Source organism: Gossypium hirsutum, chromosome A04 (assembly GCF_007990345.1).
Source record: "Gossypium hirsutum isolate 1008001.06 chromosome A04, Gossypium_hirsutum_v2.1, whole genome shotgun sequence".
Classification (NCBI taxonomy): domain Eukaryota; kingdom Viridiplantae; phylum Streptophyta; class Magnoliopsida; order Malvales; family Malvaceae; genus Gossypium; species Gossypium hirsutum.
In genome coordinates this window covers 3,111,597-3,123,122 of record NC_053427.1, presented here as the reverse complement: position 1 = coordinate 3,123,122, position 11,526 = coordinate 3,111,597, and the positions used below count along the sequence as shown (strand labels likewise).

Genomic DNA, 11,526 nt, shown 5'->3' with positions numbered 1-11,526 from the left:
GAATTTTGATGGTGTTAATAATCTTTTTAAATTCGCATGAGCGTTTCAATTAGAATAACATATTTAGACTAACGAAAGACATTATAAGAATTCAGGTGCCAACTTATGTTAGAATTAAACTATAGAGATTCAATTTCAAATTTGAGTGAAGTATAGAGATAAACTTGCAATATGCAATATGCCTTAGTATTGCACCCAACACTTTTTTATGTAGTTGAGACTTTTATAAAGATATAGATATAGACACAGACATAGACATTTTTTTATTAATTCACACAATCGTGTGTGTATATACTATTACAGAAAAGAAAAGAAAAAGGAGAAACAAGGCACACAATGTTGAATAGGTAAGGTAGAAGAAGTAGGAATCCAGTAGTATATTATGGGGTGGCTGTCAAATTTATTTAATAGTATTATTAATATAAAGAAGTAGACAGCCTCCGTGGGTCACACAGCACAAACTGATAGAGATAAGCATGGAGCAATATATGATGTAAAGAGAGTCAGGTTACTTGCAACCGCTCCACATGATTTGTGCTGTCAGGTTTAGAGATCCATCTCCATTTGCATGGATATGAGCTTCGGCGGAAAATGCACCCCCACATGATAAGGGCAAGTTGTCAGAGCTATCGTAGGGCTGAAGGATGCTCACTATATCCTCCCAAACAATATGGTTTTCGGTCGGAATGATCTTAGTAGCCACCTGATATATAGTTTAATTAATTAATTTCTTCTGCTACAAAATCAAAATAAATGAAAAATATATTGATTAATTAATACCTTACAATCAGTGGTCCAAAGAATAATCCACTTAACCCTAACAACATCATACACCAGGCCTCCGTACAGACCGTCGACTAGCATATTCTGCGCAAATGGAGTGGGTAATGAATCTTTTTTAATCGTTACCGGAGCACCTTGGTAATTCGAATACATCAAGCTCGCAAGGCAGTCATCAGAACCATTCTTAAGCTCACCTTTTACCACTTTGTGAGTTGGAGGACAAGCCATTTTTAACTCCTTTTTTAGTTCACTCTCCTTCTATTCTGCTTCATATCTACCTCCATACACATATTTATACACAACCTTCTAGCATTACAAGTAAGACTTTTAAATTTAAATATGATAACAAAGTCATTTTATTAAAATATTTAATAACATAACTTCAAATTCAAAGTCATATTATTTGGTTTTAATAAAATAAAACTCGAAAAGCCTCCCTGTTAAGACGACAAAACCCTTATAGTTAAAAGGATATAAATGTCATCTATCTTGGCATGGACCTTGGCTAAACTGGACAAATTGCCTTTTAGGCCCTCACGTATGCCAACAAGAATTCAATTAGCAGTGTCCAACGGTACTTTGAAAATATATTGGGAGATAATTTAATTAAATTGAAGACAAAAGCTCCATAGTTAGAGGGTTATTATAGTCATCATGTATATTTGGCCAACAATTTTTATTTGAGTATGTATATCAAGTAGTCATTTTATTTAAAATTTAGACCTGAATATGAACAAAAAATTTATTGTCATCTCACCCTTTTTTTTATAAAATAAATATTAGGCTTGTAGTTAGGAGGATATTATTGTCATTTCACCTTTTTATAAATAAATATTAGGCTTGTGAGTTTTAATTGCGCAAGGATATGAATAGGTGATTGAAAATATACATAATTGTACTTTATTAAAATTCATTTTTAAAAATTACCAACAAGGATTAATCAAATAAGTTTATATTTAATTAACATGTTTTTAAAAACTACCGATAACTATTGGGTGCAGTGGTAAGGAAGGAACATTACATTCCCGAGAGAACATCTAGGTTCAAGTCTTGAAGGTGAAATTTCTAGGACCCCGACATGAACCGTAAAATAGACATCGCAAATACCAAAAAATCATATTTCTTTTAAAAAAAATTCAGTTGCCAGAATACATCAGGTTCCCGTTGCTCCAAATAATTGTTCTAGTTCTTGTTTGTTTATTTGACTTGCAATTTTTATATGAGTAGGTGTCTCAAGTATTCAATTTATTTAAAGCAAATATTTTTTTTAGTTTTAATTAATAAAAATGAAAATGACAAGAACCTTATTGTTAAGAGGATATTAATGACATCTTTCATTTAAGTTTTAACTTTGCAACTAGATTTTACTGATACACTTAACATGATGTTCGTATACGAGTATATGTTGTCTGATTATGTAAATTAATGTATCTATGAATATGTTATATGTCCATGCATGTGACTTTATGGCGAAACCGATTTGTTTTTGTTGAGTTTGTGACACACCTGTTCTACAAAGCTTGAAATTCCATGCCTTCTGATTTTTGTTATTGTACAACTGCATGTCTTACATGCTTTTTATTCAAATTCTATATTTGTATTCCATGTCACATTTCACGGGGTTGGGATAGTATGGTAAGCGGAAATATCTGTTAGTTTAATGATTTGCACTATCTGGTGGGTTAACCACATTTCTGTTCTGCCAGCTTGACAGCAATTATAATGGTTTGACCACATATTTCTAACCTGATAGTTTGACTGCAATTCTGGTGGCATTGTTCACAATTATCTGTTGGTGCCTAAAATCCGAAACCTGACCTAGATGTTATGGCCAGATCTGGAGGGGTGACTACGCTCACTTGAAAATCCAATAATCGTTGAACACATATAAACGTGACGCTAGCTTTTGCTAAGTAAAAATCCAGTTATTTAAAGAACTCATCTTAATCAATTTGATGAAACCTTTGACTATTTATACTTTTAAAACATTTAAGTTTGCAACGGAATTTTAATCTAGTTCGATTTTGTAAAATGTGATTTGTTATTGGAAACCTTGGTTTTGGATATACAATGAACATCATAAGAAATACATCAAAATAATTTAAAACGAGAAATAAAACAAGTTAAAATTCAAAGTTTAAAAAGAATAGTCCCAAAATTATCGAAAGAGAAGGAACTAGATTTTTAATTAATACTAAATAAAAACATTTATCCGAGCTCCTGCCACATCGACTCGTCCTAAATTTGAAGGTTAGGTGAGCTTTCGAGCTCAGTGTGTAACTCATAATAACAGAATCACAAATTTAATTTAAAACATGTTTTCAGAAATCATTCAAACATATATTTCATAACAAAGCAGAAATTGAACATATCAAATACAGAAATACAATCCTACCTCCATCCGCTACACACCATCTCCGACCATCCCGACACACCATATAGGGTATATGTACCTATCCAACCCTATACACCGCTTAGAGACTGTATGCCACTTTTTCAGAACATTTGCAGTTTAGCTGCCAGATCATAAGGCATTAATTCCCCGGTAACAAAAATATATGTGTGGCTGAGCCACCAAATACATCAAATAGAATAAACTTCCTACACTTCCTCTGCAAACATATATCCCATACAATGCTCATGCAAAAATATAGATATAAAAATGTATATGACATATGTTTATCATGCCAGATACAAATTTTTTCATTCGTTGTTTTCTCGGATTTTTGTTACGCACATGTATGTTTTCTATCATGGGTTACAAAAACGTGTAACGCCCCCACGCCCGAAACCGTCGCCGGAGTCGAGCTTGATGGGTTACCGAACATAATTTATCAAATTAAGAACTTTAAATCATTTGTTTCTACATTCACAGCTTTCTAGCTACCCGCGTCACAGTTACAAGAAAAATCATATCTCGAGTTACGAAACTCGAAATCAAGATCCGTAAATTTTCCCTAAATCTAGACTCATATATCTAGTTTAATTTTTTTCTAGAATTTTTGGTTTGGCCAATTAGTACAGTTTATTAGTTAAAATCTCCCCTATTTCAGGGTTCGACTGCTCTGACCTCTGTGTATTACGAATCAGATATCTCTCTATACAGGATTTCAATGACTATGAGGTTTGTTTCTATTAAAACTAGACTCAATAAGGAATCTGTACATATAAAGAATGACTTCTAATTATTTTTTTAAAATTTATTATGAATTTATAAAATCAGAATAGAGGATCCAGAAATCACTCTGGCCCTGTTTCACAAGGTTTCAAATATCTCATAAAGTATAATTTATATGCCTGTTTGTTCAATCCATTTGAAAATAGACTCATTAAGCTTCAATTTCATAACTTGCTCATCATTTAATTCCATTTATACTATTTTTAGTGATTTTTCAAATTCATGTCATTGCTGCAGCAATATTCTGTTTTAAGGCAAATTTCATCTTTTCATGAGTTGTTATGAACTAGATAACCTATTAAACTTCCATGATATCAAACATGATCTGAATTTAACCATCACCATGACTTATCAATATCAAACATTTTCTCAACCAATCATGGCCATATCATAAAATTATTTACACAAAATAAGTATATTGCTATACATGCCATACTTAAGTTTTACAAGCCATTTACCCAGATGAAAGTCCTTTGGATAGTGTGATCGAACCTTCGACCCGTCCCGATTCCCGAGCTGGCTTGTTCAAAACTACAGTAAATAAAGAGGAGGGAGTAAGCATAAATGCTTAGTAAGTTCATATGTAAATAAAAAGTGACATAACAATACAAATATACCAAACAACTTTAACATGGTATCACCAAAACATATATCACATTTCTAAACATCATTCATCATCTTACCACCTTATTGTTGTTGTATCTATTTTCAACTTGAGGGTTAAGAACATACCTGTCCAACGTGTCCATTTCACAACACTTACCAAAACGTCGCTTGCATCTTAAGTGTTCTTCCATTTCACTAGAAATTTCACCCGTTGAACACATCGGAATACAACTCGGATACACGGATAATTTGCACATAAGTGCCTCATATGTAATCAAGAAATCATGTAACCCGCCCCTAAGTGAACTCGGACTCAACTCAACGAGCTCGGGCGTTCGCATCCATAAGTGAACTCGGACTCAACTCAACGAGTTCGGATGCCTAGTTACATTTCACGAACTCAGACTCAACTCAACGAGTTCGGACATTCGCATCTATAAGTGAACTCGGACTCAACTCAACGAGTTCGGATGCTCAACCATCCTAGTGACATGTCACTTGTATCCTAATCTATTCCTAAGGTTCAAACGGGATTTTCCTCGAACACATATCCTTGCCATCTTCCGTAAAATACCAAAACTAATACTCGGTAGTACTTTATATTTAACAATTAATACACATAATTTTCATTTTATTCCAAAATAACCACAAAGCATATATTTCATAATAAAAATCAGAATATCATATAATTAACATCAATAACTTAAAAATAACAATTATGCTACATTATTTACACATGAACTTACCTTGGTACCAAAATATAAAGATTTTGCAATTTACTCCACAATCTTTTCTTTTCCTCGATCGCGACTTGAATCTCGTTTCTCTTGATCTATAATGCCAAATTAATCTTATTTAATACATACATTCATCAAAACAGCATTTAATACGAACTTTGGAAAAATTACACTTTTGCCCCTAAACTTTTGCATAATTACACTTTTGCCCCTAGGCTCGGGAATTAAACTTTATTCCTTATTCTTATGTTTTATAACATGCTGATCATTTTTCCCTTCTATGGCAACATCAAATTCTTACTCTAACATATACTTGTGACTATTAGGTATTTTTGCCGATTAAGCCCTTTTACTCGTTTTCACTCAAAACCGAGTAGCACAAGTTGTCTAACATAATTTAAAACCCCATATTCTATCATAAAACATCAAAATACACAAATTTCACCTATGGGTATTTTTCCAAATATAAACCCTAGGTTGAATTATTGCTAACATAAGCTTAATCAAGCTACCGGGATTCCAAAAACATAAAGAACATTAAAAACGGGGCTTGGAATCACTTACTATGGAGCTTGGAAGCTTGAAACAAACCCTAACTATGGAGAACCCTTGAAATTTCGGCCTAATGAAGAAGATGGACAAAAATTGGCTTTTAATTTTGTTTTTAATTCATTTTAATAACTAAATGACCAAAATGCCCTTACTACTAAACTTTCAAAAAATTCCATCCATGTCCAATTTTTGTCCATAGACTTAGAAATTGGTAAAATTGCTATTTAAGACCTCCTAATTAATATTTCAATGCAATTTCATACTAAAAACTTCTAGAATGCAAATTTTGCAACTTATTCGATTTAGTCCCTACTTTCAATTTAAGCACTTTAGGCATAGAATTTCATCACGAAATTTTCACACAATCATGCAATCATATCATATTCATCAAAATAATTATAAAATAATTATTTCTATCTCAGATTTGTGGTCACGAAACCACTATTCCGATTAAGCCCTAGTTCAGGATATTACAAAACGAGTATACCAACACCTAAAAACATCATACACTTAACGGATTAGCCAACAATAACGGATCCATTTTAGAGGATATGCTCCTCAATTTTCCTAAAAATACCAATCTTGTCCCCACTAATTACTCCAAACAACCACAATAGTTCCAAATTTGCAAAAATCCCTTACCTTCTAATCATCAACACCTCCAAAATCTTGAGTCACTGAAGGATTATTCGTTTCTTGAGTTTCCCCTAAACCCAGCAAACAATTAACAACGATAAGACACACCAACAAGGCTATAACCAACGAAAGAAGATTTCCATAATGAAAAAGAGAAAAACGATTATTACACATGAATCAATTTACAATCTATTCAATCAACACTTACTACTGAACTTGATTGAAAGAATAAAAAAAAATTGGGGACAACAAAGATCAAGAAAAGAAAGCAACAACTTGAGATCTTACCAAAAGAAAGACTAGCAAAAATAATCCTACTTATTCACATAGGATGGGATTTGAACTTAAAACGAAGAGGTAAGCAAAAGTCTTACCACTAAACCAATAGGCTTATTCTATTATAAATTAGTGAAAATAGTATTTAACTCATAACGACCAAGATAGGAATAGGGACAAAAATAGCAAAAATTTCCAAGAGTGAGGTTTGAACCCATGACCTCAAACACACAACCAAAACCCTTAATCCCCAAAGCAGATACCTACTTATGGAAAAATTTAATAAATAAAATACACCAATATTTGGGACGTTACATGGTGTGCTTTTGGATGGATGAGTTATGGGGAACTCTAATTTGGTGTGTAGTAGAGTTGGGTAAGAAGTTTTCTAAAAAATATGTGCATGTTTTTCTGAAAATTACAGCACACGCATTCTCAGTTTTACTGAATTGTTCGTTATGAAACTCTCTGCAATACTTTGATTTGTTTATTGTGTTCTTTATGTTCTTTGCTTCAGTTTAGTTACACACTAAGCTTTATAGCTCACCCTTTTGTTTTATCCTTTTAGGTATTCATCAATCTTAGAATCTGTCGATGCGAGGGAGCTTGGATTGGATTCTCGAAAAATTAATTAAGATGGTTTTACGTTTTTAACTATGTTGGACAGTAAAGTATTTTTTGGACTTTGTTTTGGCTTTTTTTTTTCTGTTCGCCAATTTTTGGTATTTTTTACTTAAAACTGCAAAATCACTCAAACTTACAAATTGGTATTCGATTTTAAAAACTAAAATCTGGCAATTTTCCGCTACTAAACTAAAAAAATGATTGAGTGATTTTGACATAAAATTATTGTTTCGAGTATGAGATTATCTAAAGAATACACAAAAGGTCTAGCTAAACATTTTATTTCCTGACCATTCATTTTCAGAATCTTCGTTTTCCAATATAAGATGAGTTACGGGATCAAGTGGCTAAATTTTTAAATTTATCATTGTCCCCTTCACACTCCGGACATAAGTTCTAGGCCGAGTGTAGGGTGTTATAGTGTTCACCTTTTCTCCATTTCAGAGATAGGTAGGATCATCACATTGTATTGCTTTTAGTGTGACTTAAAGAAGGATCCCTTGAACGGTGTTAGAAATGATACATAGTTTGTACAATTAATTTGACATAAAATTACTTTACTGAATAACAAGTTGGAGTGTTTCGATTAGGAGTGTAGGTGGGTGACATGTAATATACCACGCCCAACTCGGTCGTACTATCTGGGTATGGAACGATATGAGTCAAAACTTTTGAGATAAATGTACTACTTTTTTTAAAAAAAGAAATTTCGAGTTTGGCGAGTATTCGCTTACAAGAGTAGTGTCCCGATATTTTTAAAAACATATAGGGTGAAAGCAAATTAAAAATAGTATGGTTACAAATGAAAAAAATTAGTATGGTTTGACCAACACTTCGAATTGGGTTAATTATTTATTTTTTGATTAAAATGTAGTGTACCAATGTAAATATTATAATACACTCAAAGTTCTTGTACTCTTCATGTAACAACCTATTTTTAGTGGTGTCAAAAATAGTGGTTTTGGAACCACAATTCTAACGAGTGAGTTTTTATTTTATTATTATTTTAATGACTACAAGATTACATTAAGGTCATATTAAAATTTTGTTAAAATTTTTTGAGGTTTAAGAGGTTAATTAGGTAAAAAGGACTAAATTATAAAAGGTGTAAAACTTGAGTTTTATTATTTAAAAGGATCAGATTGATGTGAAATCTTAATCAAATGGACTTAGATGGAAATTAAAATATATACTAAGATAGTGGATTGTGATGGATAGGTTTTATGGTAGTTTAAATGATTTTAAAGGTTAATTTAGTAATTTAATAAATAAATGATAAAGATAACCTAAAGGAAAGTATCATCTTCCACACTCTTCTTTCTAAAAGTGACGTTAGCCATTAAAGGAAGAGGAGATTTCAGAAAATGCTTGTTTCCCTTGCATGGTATGATTTTGTCTCTCGTTTTTAATATATTTTTTTATGTTTTTAGTTCGTTTTAGCTTAATCTAGTTAGCCCGGGGGTTAATTTGTAAAATTTTTAAAGGTTAAGGGGCTTTCCATGGATGCTTTTGTATTTTTTATGTTAGTTGATAGGTTATTAATCTTTGTTGTAAAATAAACATGGTTTGTTAAGTGATTTTTGTTGAATTTTGTAATTAGGGATTAAATTATTAAAAGTATAAATTCATGGGTTTTATTGTGAATTGTAAATAATAATGGGTTTTTTAAAGGTCCCTTGTAACATTGGTTAAGTTGGATTTAGGTTAAAATGGTTAGATTTTAAATTAAGAGCTTAAGGATTAAATTGTGAAAAGTTAAAATGTTAAGGGGAAATTTTTAATTTTGTATAAATATGAATTATTGATTAAATTGAATTCTAGAAGTACTTAATAGAATGAAATTATTTATTTAGGTCAAGATAAACCACAATTAGACTTAAAATCGAGGAAAAGCCAAAGCTTTGGATTAGCTCGACTTTACTTCTATGACTTTAGTACCGAGGTAAGTTTGTATGAACTACAATCGTTTTAAAGTTAGCCAAATTAACTATTTACTATGTTGTTTTAATATAATTGAATTTGAATATAAATGAATCAATGCTATGATGAATTGACGGATAACGAGTCCCGGTTGAATCTTAAGAATTCTTAGGATACAAATGACATGTCATTAGGGATTTCATGTTTTGGTTGTTGGTCTTGAATGCCCTACTGATGGCTGAGGTCCTACATTTGTTGTGGATTCTCCACAGCTCGTGTGAGCAGCATCGTGTAGCTTACATTCCGACCCATAGCTCGTGTGAGCAGGCCTATTTCACAGCTCGAGTATCCAATGTAATTCTAGATGGTTCAATAGGTAAGAAAATGAAGTGAAATGGTAAGTATGCAAATAGAATGAATCATGATCTTATGGCAACATTGATGAGTTAAATGATGAGTTTATATAAGGAAATTTACTTATCTTATGGTTGAACTCATTTGTATGATGAACAAGTGTACTAACTTATGAAATTGATGATGTTGTATAGGCTTAAGCCAAACTTATGGTATTGATAATGATTTATGACTAATCTATGAATTGTATAAATGAAATGGTAAGTTAAGTTTAAGTTTATACGAGCTTACTAAGCACTCGTTGCTTATGTATTTACTTTCCTTTTTTTATAGATTATCGGAAGCTCGTCGGAGAACTATCACACTATGCAGCAGTCAATTCGGTAGTTTTTGAGTAATTTTGGCCAAGGTTAATAATGACATGTATAGGTTGTTTTGTGATGGTATTTTGTGAATGTAAGTTTTGGTATGTTTGTGCCATTGAAGTTTATGTTTGGTTGATGGGCTTGTAATGCTTGTTAAGTTAGGTCTTCTTGACCGCCTTTTGGTAATTCAAATGTATGGTCTTTTGGCAATTGAAATGTATGGTCTTTTGGCATGTTTGTGATGGACTGAAAATGGTCACTGTGATGTGTTTTGGTAGGTGTTTGAATTAGGTTAGATGCTTATGATATGGTCAATTTTGCTTTGGTCTAATCCATAATGTTTTGATACAGTTGAGGTACCTTTGAATGGCATATTGGTTAGATGAATTAGGATGTCTGAAATGACATGTTTATGTATGTTTGAATGATGTTTAAATCCCTTAATTGTGTGCCCAAATGGAATGGTTAGTTATGCATGAAATAGACTTGAAGTGGCTTGATTTTAGGTAAATTTGAGGGTTCACACGGCCTGGGACAGCCTCCACGGGGTCACCTTGTTGGATAGGTAAGGTCGAAGAAGTATGAATCCAGTAGTATATTATGGGGTGGCTGTCAAATTTATTTAATAGTATTATTAATATAAAGAAGTAGATAGCCTCCATGGGTCACACAGCAGAAATTGATAGAGGTAAGCATGGACCAATATATGATGCAAAAAAAAGTAGGTTAAATGCAATAGTTCCACATGATTTGTGCTTTCAGGCTTAGAGATCCATCTTCATTTGCATGGATATGAGCTTTTGCAGAAAATACATTCCCAGGTGATAAGGGCAAGTAGTCAGTGCTATCGTAGGGCTGAAGGATGCGCACTATATCCTCCCAAATAATAGGGTCTTCGGGTATAAGGATCTTAGTAGCCACCTGATATATAGTTTAATTAATTAATTTCTTATGCTACAAAATCAAAATAAATGAAAAGAAAAAAGAACATATTAATTAATTAATACCTTACAATCAATGGTCCAAAGAATAATCCACTTAACCCTACCAACATCATACACCAGGCCTACGTACAAACAGTCGACTAACATATTCTGCGCAAATGGAGTGGGTAATGAATCTTTTTTAATCGTTACTGGAGCACCTTGGTAACTCGAATAATTCAAGCTCGCTTGGCAGTCATCAGAAACATTCTTAAGCTCACCTTTTACCACTTTATAAGTCGGAGGACAAGCCATTTTTAACTCCTTTTTTTATTTCACTCTCCTTCTATATAATTTGCTTCATATCTACCTCCATACACATATTTATACACAACCTTCTAGCTTTACAAGTAAGACTTTTAAATTTAAATATGATAACAAAGTCATTTTATTTTATATGTGTAAATATCAAATATGGCCCAGACTTAGTTTTACCATTTTTTTAATATACTTTAAAGTGAAAGTCATATTATTTAGTTTTAATAAAATAAAACTCGAAAAGCCTCCTTGTT

General features: G+C 32.3%; 2 protein-coding genes across 2 annotated transcripts; both read right to left on the bottom strand.

Annotated features, from left to right (window-relative positions):
- Window positions 1–240: 240 nt before the first annotated feature.
- On the bottom strand, window positions 241–1,049 carry LOC107944786 (uncharacterized). The gene is made up of 2 exons (XM_016878614.2): window positions 781–1,049; window positions 241–703 (listed from the first exon to the last, which is right to left on the bottom strand). The coding sequence occupies exons 1-2, from the start codon at window positions 1,009–1,011 to the stop codon at window positions 509–511; spliced, it is 426 nt and encodes a 141-aa protein (XP_016734103.2). The 5' UTR covers window positions 1,012–1,049; the 3' UTR covers window positions 241–508.
- Window positions 1,050–10,637: 9,588 nt separating this feature from the next.
- On the bottom strand, window positions 10,638–11,276 carry LOC107902889 (uncharacterized). The gene is made up of 2 exons (XM_016828997.2): window positions 11,039–11,276; window positions 10,638–10,952 (listed from the first exon to the last, which is right to left on the bottom strand). The coding sequence occupies exons 1-2, from the start codon at window positions 11,267–11,269 to the stop codon at window positions 10,758–10,760; spliced, it is 426 nt and encodes a 141-aa protein (XP_016684486.2). The 5' UTR covers window positions 11,270–11,276; the 3' UTR covers window positions 10,638–10,757.
- Between the last annotated feature and the right edge of the window lie 250 nt (window positions 11,277–11,526).